This window comes from Paroedura picta, chromosome 2 (genome assembly GCF_049243985.1).
Source record: "Paroedura picta isolate Pp20150507F chromosome 2, Ppicta_v3.0, whole genome shotgun sequence".
Taxonomy (NCBI): Eukaryota; Metazoa; Chordata; class Lepidosauria; order Squamata; family Gekkonidae; genus Paroedura; species Paroedura picta.
Genome location: NC_135370.1, coordinates 77,799,179 through 77,820,975, shown reverse-complemented (window position 1 = coordinate 77,820,975; position 21,797 = coordinate 77,799,179). Strand labels below are relative to the sequence as shown.

Sequence of the window (21,797 nt, the reverse complement as noted above, 5' to 3'; positions counted from 1 at the left end):
GATTGGTTGCAAGAGTGTAGCGCTTTCGGGAGGGTGAATCCACTTTTGGGGATTTCCCTGAAAGCGCTACAACGAAGCGCTTTTTGCGGATCAGTTTCAGGAGTGTTGCAGATTGTCAATGACGTTGTGCATAATGGCAAAACTGTAGCGATTTCAATTTGTAACCATTCTGCTATTTTGGACGAGTGCAGAATGGCCCTAAGTATTGCAAAAATACATAATAATTTCCCATACATTGAGTTTTGAAATTTTTATTTATTTATTTATTTATTTATTTATTTATTTATTTATTTATTTATTTATTTATTTATTTATTTATTTACATTTTCCCATACTGAATTAAATGCATCCCTTCTAGAAATTGCTTGGATCACTTTAATGTTGTTACTTATTCTTTCTAAAATAATAAATTGCTTAAATTTATTCCACCGTTTTCAGCACTTTTCCAATTGTTAGCAATTACCATTCTCACAGCAACAATTATAAAGTTTACCAGTTTTTTGTTTACAAGATATATTAGGATTTAAAAATTAAATTAAAGGCTGAAAGAATATATGGTTCTATCTTTTATGTTGTTGTTGTTGTTGTTGTTGTTGTTGTTATTGTTATTACCCTCTGCTCCCAGCAAGCAGTCTTGTGGCAGGTTACAACACAACACAATAAAATATAAACCAACCCCAACTTAAAACTATTCTAAGTCAGATGATTGACTAACTCTCCCTCCCCACCCCCCCGTCTGTTCAGCAAGTCCCCCATCTGATGTCTCAGAGGAAAGAATGTAACTGGAGAAGATCCTGATGTCCAGGCCGAACTGAAGAGGGGCACTTGATCTTATTGCAACCCGGCCTCAACCAAATGCCCAGCGGAAGAACTTCATCTTGCAGGCCCTGCAGAACTGTACAAGCTCCATCAGGACCCATAGTTCTTCTGGGAGCTCATTCCACCAGGTTAAGGCCAGGACTGAAAAGGCCCTGACCCTGGTCAAGGCCAGGTGACTTCTTGTGAGCCTGGGACCACCAACAGATTCATACCCACTGAGCGCAAGGCCCCGAAAATATTTTAATGAAACGACAATCCTACCATTTTTGTCCTGAGAGCTGTTTAAATAAAATAATCTAATTGGTGCATAATACCATTTCTATATTACTTTTATACTATGTTCTTGAACATTCCTAGATATTGAATTAAAGGGGACTTGATTAATATTTTTTATATTTTATATCATTCCTGTTCTTTAATATTCATATGAAGTTCTGATTCCCTTATCTTCTTTATGGATTGAGAGAATGGCTGCTCCATATCTAATAAGATTTTATATTATCTTGATATTCATTTGCCTTCTATCATTTCTATATTTTCCACGAATAGTTTAAATTCTATTGAAAGATTGTTAATTTATTCTTGATTTTTAAAATATAAAGGTAAAGGTAAAGGTATCCCCTGTGCAAGCACTGAGTCATGTCTGACCCTTGGGGTGACGCCCTCTAGCGTTTTCATGGCAGACTCAATATGGGGTGGTTTGCCAGTGCCTTCCCCAGTCATTACCGTTTACCCCCCAGCAAGCTGGGTACTCATTTTACCGACCTCAGAAGGATGGAAGGCTGAGTCAACCTTGAGCCGGCTGCTGGGATCGAGCTCCCAGCCTCATGGGCAGAGCTTTCAGACTGCATGTCTGCTGCCTTACCACTCTATGCTACAAGATGCTCTTTTTAAATATATATATGTGCGTCATTGATATTTCAGAAACTCTTTATAACTGGGAGGGAAATATCTTCCAATATGTAATACATCTTCTTCTACTGCTGATCATTTAATATTCTAAAAGTATAATTACTTGCCAGGAAATCTTTTAAAGTCCATAGCAGAGGCTTTAAGTGCTTAAAAACTGGGATGATAAAAATAGGTACAAGACAAGGGAATCCCAGGATACAATCTGATTGTGAAGAGTAGACATCAAACAAGGTAATGTTTTTCTTCAAATTTTTAGAAAATAAAACCTGGACTCCCCCTATAAATTGTTTATAAAATACAGCTATCAATCCATCCCAGATGCTGCTCCTATTTTTAGTGAGTTAATTGCTGTAGTAATTGTTATTTGGCTATCTAACCTATCTCTCTCTTCAGAAACTAACTGGGAGATACTGTATTATGAACCTATTCATCAAGCATCTTGGGATTCACCTCCTTTTATCGATATAAATTATTATACAATTCCAAGAAGGAATCTAATATATCCACTGATTTACTAAATAACCTCCCTTTGGAATTCTTAATTAACTGCAATCGTTTTTTGATTTCTTTCAATCCTAATTCATGATATGTTTGTTTCATATACATATATTGTTTCACATATACATATATTGTTTCATATACCATAATTTAATGTTTTTATTTATCTGTAATATCCTTAATTCTTCTTTTTAAAATCTTATTTAATTTTATCCCTTATAAACCTGGATGTATGTATGTATGTATGTATGTATGTATTTATCTGTAATATCCTTAATTCTTCTTTTTAAAACTTATTTAATTTTATCCCTTATAAACCTGTATGTATGTATGTATGTATGTATGTATGTATTTATTTATTTATTTATTTATTTGGTCACAGACCAGGATAAACCTGGATGTATTATAAATTTCTGTTAGGTTACTAATTTCTAATCCAGTATTTGCTCTTTTTGTTTCTTTATTATTGATAAATGTTTAATACATACACCCCTAATTACAACTTTCATTGCTTCCCATCTTGTTGAATTAGATATAGAACAATCCATATTTCCTTGAAAATATCTTTCTAAAGTAATTTTCAAATTTTCTTTACTACCAATATCTATTAAAAGAATTGGATTAAATACCTTTCTAAAGTAATTTTCAAATTTCCTTTACTACCAATATCTATTAAAAGAATTGTATATTTACAATTATTTTGCATTATATCAATTTTAGCTGTAATGGGGGCATGATCCAGTATTTTAATTAAACCAATTGACATGTCTCTAACTGATTGCACTGCTTTCTTAGATATAAAAACTGCATCTAATCTTGAGAAAGGACTCAACTAGATGAATAAAATGTATGAGAATTATCAAAAGGATGTAAATCTGACCATACTTCACAATCCATATTGATCTACAATTTTTAGCAAATTATACACCTTCTGAAGCCTAGGTGTAAATCCTCCCCCCTATTTTTTCCTAAATCCTTATCCTTATGACATAAACATGTGGATACATTTTATAAATTGATATTCATATCTTCCCCTGTAATTCCCCTGTAATTTTAATAGATGATGCAGAATTACCCCATTCGCTAAAAAATTATGAGCAAATTGAATTTATCTTTTATTAGGGAAATACACTAGAATCATAGAATCATAGAGTTGGAAGGGGCCACACAGGCCATCTAGTCCAACCCCCTGCTCAACGCAGGTTCAGCCCGAAGCATCCTAAAGCATCCAAGAAAAGTGTGTATCCAACCTTTGTTTGAAGACTGCCAGTTAGGGGGAGCTCACCACCTCCTTTAGCAGCCTATTCCACTGCTGAACTACTCTGACTGTGAAAAACTTTTTCCTGATATCTAGCCTATATCATTGTACTTGTAGTTTAAACCCATTACTGCGTGTCCTCTCCTCTGCAGCCAGCAGAAACAGCATCCTGCCCTTCTCCAAGTGACAACCTTTCAAATACTTAAAGAGGGGTATCATGTCCCCTCTCAACCTCCTTTTCTCCAGACTGAACATTCCCAAGTCCCTCAACCTATCTTCATAGGGCTTGGTGCCTTAGCCCCAGATCATCCTCGTCGCTCTCCTCTGTACCCTTTCAATTTTATCCACTTCCTTCTTGAAGTGAGGCCTCCAGAACTGCACACAGTACTCCAGATGTGGTCTGACCAGTACTGTATACAATGGAACTATGACATCTTGTGATTTTGATGTGATGCCCCTGTAGATACAGCCCAAAATGACATTCGCCTTTTTTACCGCTGCATCACACTGCCTGCTCATGTTTAGTTTACAATCCACAATTACCCCAAGGTCTCATTCACACAGTGTTACCTAGAAGTGTATCCCCAATCCTTTTCATTTTTCTGACCCAGATGTAGAACTTTACACTTATCTTTATTAAATTGCATCTTGTTCTCATTTGCCCATTTTTCCATTGTGTTCAGATCTCATTGAACTCTGTCTCTATCTTCTGGAGTATTTGCCAGTCCTCCCAATTTGGTGTCATCTGCAAACTTGATGAGTAGTCCCTCTACCCCCTCATCTAGATCATTAATAAATATGTTAAAAAGTACCGGACCGAGCACCAAGCCCTGAGGTACCCCGCTACTCACCTCCCTCCAGTCTGATGAAACACCATTGACAACAACTCTTTGAGTGTGGTTCTCTAACCAATTCCCTATCCACCTAACTATCTGAAAATCCAGATTGCAGTCCTTCAATTTATCTATCAGAACATCATGAGGAAAGCTTTACTAAATTTACTAAGCTTACTATCAAAAGCTTTACTAAAATCCAAGTAAATGACATCAACCAACATCAACTAAGGCCAGTGTAACTAACGGTGTGATACTCAACCTCCCTTCAACAAAACTAAATCTACCATTTGGATCTCTATGTGGTTCAAAATCTATTTTGGAATCTAGCACTTTAACAATACCACTACTTTTTGAAGATCCAGAAGCTACAAATTTCCTGGTCCACTCCCTAACTGGTATCAAAATTTGTTTTTGCTTTACTTTTATGGGTTTCTTGTAAAAATTGTATTCCTGATTTAATTTCTTTTATGTATGCACCAATTCTTGTCCTTTTAATTCAATCTCCTAAACCTCTAACATTTAAAGTAAAAAACCAAAAGATTACTTATACCAATACTTCCACCATCAGCCATTATTATTTCCTATGTATTTTACTGAAATCTCAGCAAGTTGACAGCATTATACACACATTCATAACATCAACTCAAATGATAAAAGTTACCCAGATTTTAATATGATGAAAGATTGTGTTTCTGCTTAAATTTCTCAAATAAGTCTGCTGCAGCATCCCTTTTGCTTTTTTGTTTGTTTGCTGTCAAGGCACAGCTGACTTATGATAACCCCGTAGAGTTTTCAAAGCAAGAGACATTCAAAAGTGGTTTGCCATTGCCTGCCTCTGTGTAGTGACCCGGCTATTCCTTGCCTTTGGGAAGTGATTCCTGCTATTTCCATCAAAATACTGACCAGGGCCAACCTTGCTGAGTTTCCAATATCTGACAAGATCAGGCTACCTAGGTATTCTTTATGCAAACATAACTGTCCCATGGACTTTTGTAAAATCCTGGTTATTCATAAAAGAATCAGAAAATGCATTGCAACATAATTCCCATATCATATCCTTTCTTCCAAGTATGTGAATGATCAGTCCAATACATGCTTCATGAAAAAGATGAAATGCACAGATTTTACTGGAGAAGCCAGAAGAAGAAGAGCACTGGATGAAATTGTTCAGTCTGTATCCAGTGATATCTGCTAAAGAAAGATTTTCTGATTGAGCTTTTTCCTCAGGGCTTTTCTCACCTCCTCGTTCCTCAGACTGTAGATGGCAGGGTTCAGCATGGGGATCACAATGGTGTAGAATACAGACACTACCTTGTCCTGTTCCACTGCCTCAATTCCTCCAGGCTGACCATACATAAAGGTCAATGTCCCAAAGTACAGAACAACAGTCATCAGATGTGAGGCACAGGTGGAGAAGGTCTTTCGTCTGCCTGTGGATGACCGGATCCTCAAGATTGTGAAAAGAATACAAATGTAGGAGATAAGAACAATAACTGCATTCAATACCACAACAAAAGCAGCGACAACAAAGAGTACTGCCTTGGAAACATAGTTGTCTGAGCAAGCGAGCCGCAGCAAAGGGGGGATGTCACAGAAGTAAGAGGTGATTTCATTGGGGCCACAGAAAGAAAGCCTGAATGTGCCACTGGTGTGGACAACTGAAATCACAATTCCCACCAGGTAGCAGCCAAATATAAGCTGGTGACAGAAGCTTTTTGTCATAGTGACTGGATAAAGCAGTGGGTTACAGATGGCCACAAAGCGATCATAAGCCATGGCAGCTAAAAGATAGCACTCAATTGTGGCAAAGGTGGCAGCAAACCACATCTGGGTTGCACATGCATTGTATGAAATCACCTTCCTGCCCATGAAGAGATCATACAGAAACCTTGGTGAGATGCTGGAGGAGAAGCACAAGTCAACAAAGGACAAATTGGTAAGGAAGAAATACATTGGAGAGTGTCGGAGGGAATCTGTCTGGATCAGCACAATCATCCCCAGATTTCCTATGAGAGTCAGTAGGTAAAAGAGAAGAAAGATCAAGAACAAACTTAACTGCACTTCAAATCGATCTGAGAATCCTAAGAGAATGAATTCAGACACTTGGGTCCAATTTGCCTCTTGCATTCTTTCAGTATGTTTACACGAAAGGAACAAAGTCTAAAATCAGAATAAAATATATCCATTTGTAAACAGTTATAAAATAATGAAAAATTTAAATGATTAGAAATCATGCATTTTGGAAAGCAAAACCAAATATTTATTTAACAATTTTAATTTTACCATCTGGGGGGGACCCTTTCCCCCATGATATACAAGTTCACTATCCTGGGACACAAGTAATTCCTGGCATTTTCACAAAATGTAGCTACTCCAAGATTCATTTTATGATTTGTGCTTTCAGTTTCAGAGACAAAAGTTAATAGCAATTTGATTCTGAATGTATGCAGCCACCATAATTTTTGTTGATCAACCAACTGTTTGTGCTCATGGCTATGATGCCTGTCTCATTAATGCATTCCTGGATGGAACTGACTTCTAGCAAGGAACTGTCAATTCAGTCTTCGATTATATTGCCTCTTAATCTCACCTTCAGGAATGAAACATTGGAATGCTTCTATAAAGACATTTCCCCTGAGTTTCATGGTATATTTATGCTTGTCTGACTTTTACAGTAAGCCCAGCACCATCCCTACAGGCTCCTCATGCACTAAAGCAGGAACAACCATGTGTCTGAACTGGACTGATGACTCTTGCTTAGAAATTGCCCTTCCTTCAGTTTCACCAGCATGGAACCAATTTCATATTACAGTCCGAAGCAATTTAACAACAGTGATTTCCAGGACACTATACTTTTTTGTTCATATGCATCCAGTATCTTTCATGACATGGTTATTAACTTAGCCTTTGATATGGTGGCCACTCGGAAATCCAGTATAGAATTAAACTGAATTCTCAATCCAATTGACAACCAGCCAAACCCTAACTCAAGAATTATACCCTTCTCAGTACGTATGTCTACAGTCCCAGCACTCCACTTTTTAGTGTGGAGTTTCCCAGCAGATATTATAGGACTGTTTTTCAGGTGAACATGTGTTTAACTATATTGAAATTTGGATTCAAATGGATAACCATGTTGGTCTGAAGCAGCACAACAAAACCAGAGTCCAGTGGCATCTTTAAGACCAGTCAATCAATCAGTCAATCTTTGTTGGTCTTAAAGGTGCCACTGTACTCTGGTTTTGTTATATAGAAATTTGTTGAAACTCATCATGTCACCCATGATTATCAATGCATTGTGTATTTTGTAAGAATGTTCTGTGCCATCATTTAGTGAGAATGTCAACTAAATGTGTTAGGAAAAACCTTTATTAATAGTCTTGCTGAAGCATTTATTTAAATTCCCTTGCTGAGATCTACTTACTAGTGCCTATTTGGTAATTTGTGTTGCTGTTTGTCTACCCTGCCCAGCCTTCCATCAGATCCAGGGAGAGCTCAGTTTAGCCAGATCCTTTGACACCATCACATGGCTGGTGGACTTCACTGTACAGAGAATGGAGAATGCAGGAGAGAACGGGTGGTAAAATATCTTCACTCACTGTCAAATGCCTTTGAGTCAAGTGGCACCTTTAAGACTAACAAAATTTTATTCAGGGTATATAGAAGCTTTTGAGTGCATGCCCTCATCTTCAGATACTGTTAAACAGAATTTCCCCAACAATTACATATAGGTAGAGGGTGGGTAGTAAATTAACATACAACATAATGAAGATGAACATCTTCAGTATCATGGACTTTTGTTCTGCTACTTCAGACCAACATGACTCTCCACTTGAATCTATCAAATACCATGAGCAGGAGAACACAAGAAGCTATCATACATATGTAAATTTAAAAGCTGATTTTTCTCCATACCTTGAAATTTTAATAAAATTATTACAAAATATTAAATATTTTGTTACAATCAACTAAGCAGTAAAATCATTTAGATTCTCAATTGAAAATGCAAGACTTTGTGGTTTATTAAAAACAAAACCAAGTTATGAAAAACATCTATTCTTACTGCAAGCAGCAGACTCTTCTTTCCACAGTACTGTTCCACTATTAAGGTTAAACAGAGTATTCAGCATGCAAAATTGTGTCTGATTGCACAGCCTTACCTGTAGTCAATCAGAAGCTTGATCATATTGTCTGTACAGGCTGAGCGTTCATGTTAATGTGGTAAAAAAATAAACAAAAAAGAAACCTCTTGGTGGGCCTTCCAAGATACACAGCCCAGAGGGGGCATGTTCTAATTATTGCAATAATATTAGTGGTGTCTAGGGGTATAGCCATTGTATGTCAATTAGGTAGTCTGTGTATTTCTTACCCCACAGAGAACCCTGTTCATGCAATCTGTGATTGTTCCTTGAGAGAGCTCTCCTGAGGCCACTAATCAGAATCCACTATGCAGAACCACAAAACTTCACAGGATTTTTCTTGAACAAGATGATAGACTTTGCATGGAAATGAATAGGTGCTTTTAGCAAATCCAGCCCTATGTTAAAATTGGCAATTGGGGAGAGTTGTACGTAGCATCAAGGGAACTCTACTCCTTTGGAAAGGAAAGACTACTCAGACCAGCATTCTTAGAATCGTCCACCTTCCTAGGACCCAGATTCTGAAGAATATGCACTAGAAGACTTGTGTTTTAAAAGGCACATCGCTGCAGCTTGCTCTTCTGACTTACTGTCTCAATCAGTAGGACAGGAGTCTCTAACATGGCACCCACAGGCACCACAGCACCGACCAAGAGTGTTTAGGAAGTTATCAGGGCCAAGAGAATATAATGCTGATAATATAGCTTTATATAAAATACTTGACCTGTGCAAACAGTAGAGGGATATTATAAAAATATACTTATAAAAATACATATCAAAATACAGGGGCCCCATGGCTAAAAAGCTTTGATGTATCTAAGTGGAACTTCTACGCAGGACATCAGACCCTGCCAATTTGAACATATTTTTAATGAAAGTACAAGTGGATAGCTAATATCACTACATCAAATTATGGTCATTTTAAAAAGTTGCTTATGTTATCCAAATCCAGCCAGATTCTCTCCTGAACTGTATACATTCACAAGGAGCTCTTATCAGCCCTTCAGTACCACCTGTCATTGTGACAATTAAGACTGCAGGCTAAAATGGCTGGACTGATGAGAGAGGACTACATGTCAAGAGGACAGCTGGAGACATTCTCCTCCCTGACCCCTTTCCTCTTGCATATCTGTGTTAGGTACTTACAGAATGAAGTCAGATACCACCAGGTGAGAATTTCTATATGTACTCAAGAATAGTTGTGAAATGTGTTTTTTTTAATAGATATTCCAATACAGAGAGCTTCTCTCTGAAATGTTGAAACTTACTGCCAAGAGTTATAAAACAAAATTAAAGTCTTTAAGACTTTAAGTCTTTAAGAACAACAAATATTTACTCAAGGTATAAGACTACCACTTGTGAACAGGCATGCAATAATTTAGAAAATGCTATTAAGATTATTGTTGTTGTTATCATCATAATCTTCATCATCATCATCATTTTATTTATATCCCGCCTCCCCCCCCCCCGGAGGCTCGAGGTGGGTTACATAAAACAATCCCATTAAAACAATATCATAAAAGCATGAACCCACAACTAATCCTTAACAACATAGTTATAGCGGCCAAGAGTGGCGGCAAGGTTCAATAACTAACCCGATCTCTACCCCCACTAAAAGGGAAGTGGAGGGGAGGGCTGACATACGCAACCACCACTTCATGAGGGGGGGGCAGATCTTCATTGCTGCCTGGCCTCAACCAAAAGCCTGGCGGAAGAGCTCCGTCTTGCAGGCCTTGCGGAATGTTGAAAGTTCCCGCAGGGCCCTCAGCTCTTCCAGGAGCTCATTCCACCAGGTTGGGGCCAGGACTGAAAATGGACATAAATGTATGCAGATTATAACATGTAGATAGATTATCAGGTGATTGATGGGGTCAGAATTGGTGACTCGTGTCTCTTTAATTTGCATAGGAAGTCATTGCTGACTCAGATGCTTCAGCAAAATAAATGAACACAGTTCAATGAGATAATTTGAGACTCCACAGCCTTGACTCTCCACACCAGAAGAGTGTTTGCCTAATTATATTTTCAAGTGATTAACAAGAACGGTAAGATATGAATTTATAGGCTTTGGGCAGTATAACATTTCTTCTAACAGTTACTTTCATGTTACAGACATCTCTCAGTGAATTTATTGAATTCATTAATAACAACCTTGTGGGGGTATGAACATTTTGTACATTTCCAATTATTATTTGTTATAGGTAAAAGTAAAGGTATCCCCTGTGCAAGCACCGAGTCATGTCTGACCCTTGGGGTGATGCCCTCTAGCGTTTTCATGGCAGACTCAATATGGGGTGGCCTTGTCAGTGCCTTCCCCAGTCATTACCGTTTACCCCCAGCAAGCTGGGTACTCATTTTACCGAAGGATGGAAGGCTGAGTTAACCTTGAGGCGGCTGCTGGGATCGAACTCCCAACCTCATAAGCCGAGCTTTCAGACTGCATGTCTGCAGCCTTACCACTCTGCACCACAAGAGGCTCTTTTATTTGTTATATGCTACACTAATAAGGATATTTTGTTATTCAGGACTCGTTTTGTCACTGATGAAAGCACTGAAAACAGAAAACAATCTAGAGACCGCTTTGGCAGAGACCAAGTGCAAATAAAAGAGACAACAGAGACTCTTACATTTTTGATCTTTAATTAAGCCATTGGACAGATTATTTTTTTCTTTTGTTATAGGTACAGGAAGAGCAAGTGTTAGAATCAGAGTTGGAAGGGCCATAAAGGCCATCTAGTCCAACCCCCCTACTCAATGCAGAATCAACGTAAAACATCCATGCTAAGTATTTGTCCAGCTGCTGCGTGAGGACTGCTTGTGAGGGGACACTTACTGTTTCCTTAGGAAGCTAATTCCACTGCTTAACTACTGTTAATTTTTTCCCTGATATCTAGTCAGCAGAGTTTGACATGTAATTTAATGTGACGACTTTTCACATACTTAAAGAGAGCAATTATATCCCTTCTCAACCTTCTCTTCTCCAGGCTGAACATTCCAAAGTCGCCAAGCCTTTCCTCATAGGGCTTGATCCCCAGGCCCCAGAACATCCTCATCACACTCCTTTGCACCCTCTCAATGCTGTCCACATACAGTGAGGCCTCCAGAACTGCACACAGTACCCTAGGTGGGGTCTAACCAATGCAATATACAATAGGACTATGACAGCTTCTAATTTTGATGTGATGCCTCCACTGATACAGCCAGACTACATTCGTCTTCTTTGCCACTGTATTGTTGTCTGCTCATATTTAGCTTACAGTCCACATGTACGCCAAGATTATATTCACACACACTACTGCCCAGAAGTGTATCTCCCATCTCATTTTTGTGACCCAGAAGTAGAATTCTACACTTATTGAATTGCATTTTGTTCTCAGTTGCCACTTTACCAGCATGTTCAGATCTCATTGGACTCCATCTTCCGGGGTGTTCATGATTCCTCTCAATTTGGTGTCATCTGCAAATTTAAGAATAGTCCACCCCTTTATCCAGATCATTAATAAAAACATTGAAGAGTACCAAATCCTGTGGCACCCCACTGCCCACTTCCCTCCAATCTGATGAAACATCGACAACTTCAATTTGGGTGCAGTTCTCTAACTAGTTCCCTATCCATCTAAATATCTAAAAAGCCAGTTTTACGTATCAGAACAGGTTTTCTCAACAGGTTTTATGAAACGCTGGGGTTTCTTGATAGCCCTGGAAAGGTTTCTAAAATGGGTGGGAGTTATTTTTGTATATACATTTAATTAAAAAAAATTGCACTATAACCCCCCAATAGCCAATTAGGAACTTGGAAGGGGTGGAAAGGGGAGGAGCCCCAGGTGAATGTGTACACAATTATACTTCCCATCCATACGCTGCACAACCATGCCAGTTCTGGGGTTTCTTGAAGCCCGAGTTTCAGCTGTTTCATAATAGTAAAAAGTTGAGAAAGGCTGCATCAGAACATCATGGGGAACCTTGTCGAAAACCTTAGTGAAATCCAGGTAAACAATATCAGCTGAATTTCCATGATCTAGTAAGTCTGTCATTCAGTTAAATTAGAAAACCAGATTGGTTGTTGGGAGACAAATGCATACTAACTTCCCTAGATCACTAAGTTGTCCTTAGACATTTGCATATCACCCCGTTTAAAATCTGCTCAGTTCCCTGCAACTGAGATCAGACTCACTGACTGGTAGTTCCCTGGGTCATCTCTCCTCCCTTTTGAAGATTGGGATATTTGCTCTCTTCCATTCCTCCAAGAGGTCCTGCAGATGGTGGATAAAGGTTTCACACTCTCCAGAAAGTTCTTTTGACACTCATAACTTCATTCCCTGATATTTGTAGACAGGCTCGGCCTCCTCCAGAAGCTGCTTTGTGGTTGTATTTACTGCCCTTCGTCAGAATTCCAAAGGTGCCCGTAGGCTTAAACAGGATGGATATCCCAACACCTGAAAGTATTGTCTTGAGTTTGCACGGCTGCTGCTATTCCACGAGTGACCAGGAGGAGGAACTAGAGAATTAAAAATTTTATAATAGTAACTATTTTGAATAATACCCTTGAGTTTTATGACATACATTTTCTGAATCAGAGCCTACTTCCAACATATTCCTGTCAAAATGTACAATAGGACAAAGAACATATAAAACTCAGTCAGGGATGGTTCCATTTCCCTTGTTGTTGACCTTTTTAGGTTCTTGTCTTTCCTAGAAAGGAACCATGGTCATGTGACTTTCCACTTGGTCAGACTGCAAACTGGGGTTGAGTGGGCAGGTTTATAACTACTGCATCAAGAATGCAATTATAACAATGTTATGGGAGTTCTTATTAGAAAAGTGTGCAGTAGACCGTGGGCTTTATCACACTATATGCATCATCACAGTTGGTGGAAATACGGGGGGGGGGGGGGGGGAGACACGACTCAATTTTCTCGCTTCAGCGTCTCCGTTGTACAAGATGGTTCAAGAAACAGAGAGCCACTCTGGAAACTTTGTCTTTCACAAGGCTTATCAGAATCAAAGGAAGGCATTTTACACAGGTTTCTCTGCATGAACTTTATTCATGTTGATGCTTAGAGCCAACACAGGTTCTTGTCTTGGACCCTATGATAGTCACATCTGCTTCAGTTCCTGGGACTGAGACTCCAAGACGAAGGGTTTGCAGCAGACCTTCTCCAAAGCACACTACCCATCCCATGAACACAGACTGACAAAAGCTAAACCAGTCTTCAGGGGCAGACCGTTTCTGGGACAAAGTGACAGCATACTACTGGCCCACCTACGACTCCCAACTAAAACCAGGCCGAGGTGTCGTTAGTGACTGCAGCCAATTCTTGACAGATGATAGTTCTTCACAGGCCTTGGATAAGGCTTTGACTTGTTTAGATAAAGCCTCCGTCTCCCAAACAGCCACCCTCCAGCAACAAGGCACAAACCCCAACACACATTCTACCAACAGATTTAGGGACACAATTGGCATATAGGATTGTTGTAGATCAGGGTGACATTATTTAAGTGCCCTGTGCAGTGGCCTGTGCCTACTGCAGTGGTTGTGAAAAATCACTGCGCTCACTTAGGGTGCGCTTTCTCACACACTAAATAACACACATTCAATGCACTCTGCAGCTGGAGATTACTGTGTGATTACTGTGTGAAATGAAAAAAATCCACTTGCAAAAGGTCACTGGAGTGGATTGATTCAGCAAGGTAGAAAGCTCCCTTTTTGTACAGAAACGCCACAGATCATGCCTGTTAACCCCATGTTCCACTGAAAGTGGGTCACAGAAGCTTAGGCAATAATAGCCTTTAAAGGTGCCATGGGACTCTTCATTTTATTAAGAGCCAGTGATTCGTACTGTTTCTCACAGAAATAAGTATGGAGGAAAGGCACAGCCCCTCACTCACTCCAAGTTCTATTCCCTGCTGCTGCCACTGCTGCCTACACACAGTGAGGCTCTCAGGACCTGCACCACCCTCCCACAGTTCTCAGATCTCAACCCAACGGTGCACATACACCACGCAAAGATGTGGCAGAGCAAGCAGTGACTAGCAACATTAGCAAGTCGGGGGAGACGGAAGCGTTGCAGAGCACCAGAGAGTATGTGTGCAGGAGGGATTTCAAGTGATCTGCAGGGGCCATCTCACCTTCCCTTCTGTATGGTGTGTGTGTGGAGGGGGAGGGGTCTTTGCTTCCATTTTTCTCACTGTACACCCCCATATCTTGGTTGCCCCAGAAAAGGCAAGTGCAAGAATATGAATGCAGAATGCACCACATAAGAATAAAAGGTGGTGAGGCAAAAATGAAGATGAAAACCTAAGATTAGAGTTAACACAGCATGGTGAAAATTCAGGTTATATCCCAGCCCCAGCAATCTCAAAAGGGAGGGGCTTATTCCACCAAGCAGATTTTGAAAAACATGATCCTAAAATCACACAAACAGCACTTTTGTTTCACTGCAGTTATAGATATTCAAATAGATTCACAGAAGCAACAGAACAAAGTTCAAGCCTAGTGGCACCTCCAAGATCAACAAAGTTTTAATCAAGGTGTGAGCTTCTGTGTTCATGCACACTTCTGGCTATCTGAAGATGCTTGCATGCACACAAAAGCTTATACCTTGAATAAATCTTTGTTGGTTTTAGAGGTGTCACTGGACTCGAACTTGTTAGGGTTTTAAATAGCAATGGTGTTAGATGAAACATGCAAAATAAGAATAACAGCAGCTATAACTTATAAGTTTTCCCCTGACAGTGCTATGGGAGGGGGCAGAGAATGTAGGAGATGACAGCCTCCTTAGAGGAGAGGGCTGTGACTGTGAGCTATGATCTTTTCAAGACATATGAGGGCTGGCTCATACCTGGAGACACTGTTTACTCTTATAAGGAACTAACTCCTCTTCCTACTAAGTATTCCAACAGGTTAAGAGTGAAATCTCTTCATTACCAAATGAAACAGAAAATATAGTTTCTGTCCATAACCGGAGTGCTAAGCATACGCTCAAAGGGCTACTGAACAGGTTTCCCAATCACAGGGAAGGAGCAGATGATGGCTAAATATGTCAGGTATTTAAAAAAGAAGAATGAGTTATTTCCACAAATAGTCTCTGTGGGTTTTGGAAAGACCTTGTATAGCAGATCACTGGACATTTTTATAACATGGACATTTTTTTGCAGGGGATGCAACTGAATATAAGGAAACTTGTATTTAAACAATGAAGATTGTGGACCAACAGCAAGAGACAGACTCAACAGAATATGGACAGGCAATTCCATTTTAACAAATACACACTTTAAAACTTTATTTATATAAAAATCATTTCATTTTAAAAGCATTACAGAGTGAGCGCAGGACTCAAAGAACAGCAGGATGTCCCCTTCCCCTGGGGTGCAAAGAGAAAGCAAAAGTCAGTGAATTATTAGTTCCCCCTAGAGTATTGAATTGGTCAGCGGGGAAGGGTATTTTTGGTTCATCTGTAATTATCAAAGGAAATAGTGTTTTAGTTTTTTTTAAAAAGTTGAGCAACTCCTCCCTCAAAAGGCTAATTTGCATGTTTAATCCCTCCCACCCACCCCCAAAAGGAAAGACAGAACTGGGATTAGAGCATACAAGAGGCACAGAATTGCCTGTGCTAGGCATACCATCCTGTGCAACGTGGCCCAAGTGTATACAGAGAATCCCAGGAGCTGAGGGCATTGGAGCTCTTTCCAGTAGCTGGGCTGAGGCAGTGCTTTGAAGCAGGACCAGAGCACAGAGAGGGAATGGCTGAGATCCTCTTCAGTAGAAAAGGTGAGGACACCAATGTGGTGCCCAGAGCTAGTCTCTATAGTCCCCCTTGGCTGCTGCTGCTGCCTGGAAGATGAGGAGAATGATCCATCAGACAACCCTAAACTCATCCTATTCCCTGAAGAGGCACGCCGTTAAGGTGCATTATGTACTAAGCATCATGATCCCCGCCCAACAATGCCTCTCCCTTTCCCAGCCTGGGAGCTTAAAGTAGTTCAGAGATCGACCCCAGCGCTGCCATTACACACAGCAATAGGATCCTGGTCCCAATGCAAGAGCCTGGGAAGAAGGCAGGTGCAGAACCCCTGGACCAAAGTCCCTCTTCTCCAGTCCAGTCCCTTCCTAGTTCTAAACCAGCTAAAGCACCAAGCTATTTCACAGTGGCAAAGAAAGGCACATGTAGATAGTGATAGGTGACCATTTCATTCCCTGCCAGAATGGGAGGATACAGGCAATATTTACAGACAGCCTTCCCGCCCCCTCATGCAAGCTTCCTTTCAGCCCCTGGCACCTGCGGCCCAACCTGGGCACCAACCCCTTGGGGTTCTGACTGTCATACCAGGACCCTCACTGGTATCCTCTTCACTGGAGATCCAACGTTGCTACTTCTAGGCATCAAGACTCTGTCCCCTCCCACTAACTTCCACTTGACATACTCTGTCATCTTCCTCCCGCTCCTCAAGCCTCCTGTGCACCTCAAGCTGCTCTCCACCCCTCCCTCACCAATAAATAGCTTTCTAAATGGGGTCCATCCATTACAGGTGAAACCACCGCGAAGCAAACAAGAACAGGAGAAAATAGATGCCAACCACACAGAGTCCTCCTCAGCATATGAGGCTAGGGAGGGCCATCTCCTCAAAGTGGCACTCTAAGGGCATCTTGCAACCAGATGGGCCAGATGTATCCTCTCCCAAGCTGTACCCCTCCTTTGTTGTTTCCCCGCCCAACTGCCCTCTCCACCCCCACCACCAGGAATGTTCCAGTAGTCCCAGCATCCTTTGTTTGAAAAAATGATCACACACAAAAATATATTCTATAGGCTAAGAGAAGGAGGAGACCGTCTCTCTGCTCTCTCCTGAGACAGCTCCTTAAGATAAAACTAGTTCCAGTATGTAAGAGTTCAGCTGAGATCCTTCTGCATCAGTGGCTTCCGATTGATGCAGTAGAAGCTTGTCCATGCCATAGTGAGATCCATCAACAATATTTGGTCTTCAGAAACTGTTGCGCTTTTGCAAGACAAAAAAAAAAAGGTGTCCAGAAGATTGGATGCACAGTCCTTGACAAGGAGGTGTAAGGCCCTATGGATTCAGGGCGCCAGTCATTTGGCTGGCTGGCCTTGTGTGCCAACAAGAGATTTTTAAAAATTAGTCCATTTCACCACAAAGTTATACACTTGCATGTTATAAACCCAAAACAAAGAAGGCAGGGTGGTGGCAAGACTAGATCTTCTGCTGTGGAGAGAGGAGAATGTGGTTAGCCAGGGCCAACACCACACAGAGAATCAGACAGAATCATCAGGCAGCACCAACATGTGCAGCCAGGCTCTGGAACCAGAGTGAATGAAACCCCAGATCTGACCCTGTGAAAGTTTGAGATTAGTTCGTTTAAATACATAGAAACAGAAGAGCCTCTCTGAAAAGGAAGAACGTACCATAGGAGGATAAAACTGGTCATTTTCCTCAAAGGACTCCTCCCCTTCCTCCTGTGGTAGACACATGTATTGTTAGTAGGAGTAGCATATTACACAGAAGATAAGGGAAGGGAAAGTGGGTAGCCACGATGGTCTGCAGGAGAAGAGCAAGACTCTAAATCCAGAAGCACCTTAAACCCCTGGGATTCTTGTTGGTCTTTAAGATGCTACTGGACAAAGGAAGAAAAAAGCAGCTATCTGAAAAGTCACTGACAAGAATGAAGAAGGACAAGGAGCCTGGTGGAGGGCCAAGAGGTCAACAAGAGAAGGGCGGGTTAGTTAACAGGCCATGCAGCAGCTCTCCAAGAAATCAGAAAGAGTCCCTTAGCATTATTCTCAAGGCATTCTTCAGAAATGTAGGCCTTCCAGACCACAAATTCAGCATTTCCCCTCCCCAACACCACCTGCTCTCCATTCCTCAGTGCCCCAAGTCCCTACTAAATGACTGGACCTCCGCCAATAGGATTCACAAGTCTTTACCATCAGTGGTGCTCCTTTCATAGATTCCATTTCTTCACCAGATTGGTCCAATGTCCTATTATGGTCTCTCTCATTCAATGTAGAGTAGTTATCTGAAACCAAGGACACAACTGAGGACAAGGCAGTCTCACACAGACCCACGGTTTGAGAAGGGAGAGAACAGCTTCCCCTGCCTCCAACTGCACCTTTCAATCTCGCCCACCAGTCAGGCAACAAGCACAATTGTCATATCCTACCACCATATACGGAAGAGCTTCAGGAGATGCAAATGTCCACAAGCTCACTATTGGGGTCACAGCAGGACAATATGGTCTCCCCCGAATCTTGGAAATGAGGTGAGCTACAAATACTAAACCCAAAGATGCAAACAATGACTGATGAGCGATAGGCTGGAGTGGAGATACTCATGTGCCCATGGAGCCAGAAGGAAGAAATACCCAATGGATGCTGTTGTCACCCACCAAAAGGCTGCTCAGTTCTGGGAAATCCTGGCAGAAACAAGGCCAATAACCTCAGCCTATTGCTATCATATCAGCCATATCAATTTGAAGATCATGTGTGCATGTACAATATAGATATTGAAGGAGATTGGGCTACTCCCAAATCTGAAACATCTACAGAGATTCTATCTTCATCTTTCCCCAGTAAGACCCCTATTGCAGCCTGCTGGGCTGTCAACTGGGAATAAGTGTCTACTAATAGGGTACATATACAAGCACTGGAGAACGCCACAGTTCCACATGCTGTACTACACATCTTTTCTCATCTTCTAGGAAGAGAGAACACTGCACACTGACTGAAAGCCATAAATCAGTGGTTCTCAACCTGGGGGTCAGGACCCCTTTGGGAGTTGAATGACAGGGGACGTATTACAGGGGGCACATTAGGGTAAGCAGCTTGAATCACAGGGGGCGCATTAGGGTAAGCAGCTTGGCTGGGGGGGGGGGCACTGCCACTGTTGCCACTCCTCCTGCAGGCGTCTGTCTGGAGCAGCAGAAAAGAGCGAGATTGGCATGATGGGACAAGAGGCAGAACTGAACTGAGAAACCCCAGAAAAAGACAATTTATATACAATCATGAACAATGGATCTTCACACCATTTGTCAAGTTTCAGTTCAATTTCTGTGAAAAAACACTTGCATAATTTTATGGCTGGAGGTCACCACAACATGAGGAACTGTATTAAAGGGTCGTGGCATTAGGAAGGTTGAGAACCACTGCCATAAATGAATCCCTAGGCATTGAGAAGGCACAAACTGTAGTGGGAGGAGGCTCATTCTCAACACAGATCCTGCAGAGATACAAGGCGATGACCTAATGTCTATGCAGTCTGTTGTGTCCAAACACAAGATTTAGCTAAGGAGGACAAAATTTCAACCACGCCAAAGGTAAGCATACTTTGGATGCCGTGCAGAAGGAGTGGTGTGTCCATTGCTTGGTAATATCAGCAATCGTCATTCCAGTACGGATAAAATGAAAAGCTCTATCGGAAAACTAGTATGCTTTGAAAGTTCCCATACCTGATCCCATGTTGCTCATCTGAATCTCTTCTCGAGAAGATTTCTTGTCTAGACAAAGAATTTTTAAAAACAGTGCAATCAATACAGAAAAATTCTAGTTTTGGCTAACTGGTCAATGTTTTATATGAAGGCCCTAAGCAGGCATTTCTCATGAGCAAAAAACCGAAGGGTAACTTTGCACAATGGAAGACAATAATGCAATTACCTTCTTTTGCAAAGTTTCAATGACAAATGTATAATTAGAAGATAGAGGATAATATTAAATCATTTTTGTATTCAAATTTTGGTTCCGATTTCTAAAGTTATGATTTTTTCAACCCTGAGCCTGTCCTGGTTCTCACAGATTCTTTCAATTTAGATGCCACCATAGGCCCCCAGTGTCAACTGCAATAATACAATAACTAAACAAAGTATCCTTCCTTACAATGGAACCAATATTGAAAACTAAAATTCCTCCATAAAAGGTAGGGAGCAAAGGCCTTTGAAGGGATTCTAAATATCTTTAAAGACTTCAATAAATACCAAAGAGGTATGTTCATGTGAATGGTTCTCCTCAACCAAATGCAAAACTCCTTTTACCAGGCAATCATGAATGTCAGGGAGACAGCTAGTCAAGGAGCTCATCAACCACTGTGCTTTTTAAAATATGCACGTTTTGGTGGCATTTCTACCCCATGCATGCTCAAATACGTAATTCCCTGGTTAAATGAATGGGTATGTCTAATACGAACTGTAGCGTATATCAATGATCCCCAACCATTCCGAGGCTGGGGACCGGCAGGGCATCGGGCCGCGCCCGCATGGACCGGCCGGCCGCGCCCGCGCCCGTGGGGCCGCCCCCATGTATCGGGCCGCGGCCGGGCCGTGCACGCACATCGGGCCGCGCACACACGATGCGCGGCGCGGCCCTGATTCCCTCTCCCCGCCCTCCCGCAGTAAGAAGCTTCCCGGGCCGCAAGCTTGTGGCCTGGGAAGTTTTTTACTGCGGGGGGGGGGGGGCGGGGAGGTGGAGCCGCAGCCCGGCACCATGGTCTTTGCGACCCGGCACCGGGCCGTGGCCCGCAGGTTGGGGACCACTACCGTATATGACTCCCTGCTCTCCTAAGTTTCTGGGCCTAATAATTGTGGAAGCATTCAACAATGCATAGGTGAGGGGTCAGGGACAGAGCTACTGTGATGACACAGGCTGGCTGCCTTCGCTTCCAGCAAGCTCTCCCGGCCACATGTACCCCTCAGGGCAAAGCCGTCACGTGATCAGACTAGCCCACCTGCCATTAGGCTGCTCTTTGCAGTTTCCTTTTCAGCAGAAGCAGTTTTGGCAGATACAGAAAGCATACCGACCGGGTTTGTTCCAAAAGGTTTACATATATTTTAATAACTGTCCCAAGTGATGCTTGCTTTCTAAACTTTCAACATACAAACTCAGAAAGTGGAAGTTTAGTAGAGTCAGAATGGCACTCACAGAGGAGTGATTCTTTGACAAGAACATGATTTTATTTTTGTATCAGAACTTGAGCTTTAAAAAAGTATTGGTCCCTTTTCTGACACAGAATTTGGGACTACAGATGCAGAAATGCCAGCCAACCTTGTACTTACCTCCCTTTTGGTTCTTATCAATGAGAGGCAAGGTGCTGTCATCAAAGGAGTTACCACCCTGGCTTCTGGAAGTGTTATTCAGATGCACCTGAAAGATAATTTTATGTAGCTTTATACTTTACACCAGGGACTTTTTTTACCTGCATTTTCAAGAAACCTCCTTAGACATTTGAAGCCTCAGAAGCCATCGAATCACTAGCAGCACCAAGTCCCACCACATCCGGAGAGGGTAGGGGCTGCAAGAACAAAAGCTGTGGGAATGCAAGGAGGACTGCCTCAGT

The 21,797-nt window shown here is 41.4% G+C and overlaps 2 protein-coding genes across 16 annotated transcripts in view; both read right to left on the bottom strand.

Annotated features, from left to right (window-relative positions):
* Positions 1–4,896: 4,896 nt before the first annotated feature.
* LOC143828726 (olfactory receptor 5G9-like) lies at positions 4,897–6,450 on the bottom strand. Its single transcript, XM_077318976.1, has one exon. The coding sequence runs from the start codon at positions 6,448–6,450 to the stop codon at positions 5,515–5,517; it is 936 nt and encodes a 311-aa protein (XP_077175091.1). The 3' UTR covers positions 4,897–5,514.
* Positions 6,451–15,718: 9,268 nt separating this feature from the next.
* The window catches only part of CTNND1 (catenin delta 1), a 56,330-nt gene continuing 50,251 nt past the window's right edge, over positions 15,719–21,797 (bottom strand). For 12 of the 15 annotated variants that reach the window (XM_077321019.1, XM_077321025.1, XM_077321028.1 and 9 more), the window contains 5 exons: positions 21,517–21,604; positions 19,921–19,968; positions 18,401–18,492; positions 17,882–17,932; positions 15,719–17,681 (listed from right to left, as the gene is read on the bottom strand). In XM_077321019.1, the coding sequence (XP_077177134.1) occupies positions 17,670–17,681; positions 17,882–17,932; positions 18,401–18,492; positions 19,921–19,968; positions 21,517–21,604 (291 nt within the window). In that variant the 3' untranslated portion in view covers positions 15,719–17,669. The remainder of the gene's footprint in view (positions 17,682–17,881; positions 17,933–18,400; positions 18,493–19,920; positions 19,969–21,516; positions 21,605–21,797) is intronic. The other 3 variants (XM_077321024.1, XM_077321027.1, XM_077321026.1) reach the window with 3 other exon arrangements.

What these genes read in the sequence shown, in the direction of transcription:
- LOC143828726 (XM_077318976.1), bottom strand. Translation starts at nt 6,450, where the DNA reads ATGCAAGAGGCAAATTGGACCCAAGTGTCTGAATTCATTCTCTTAGGA.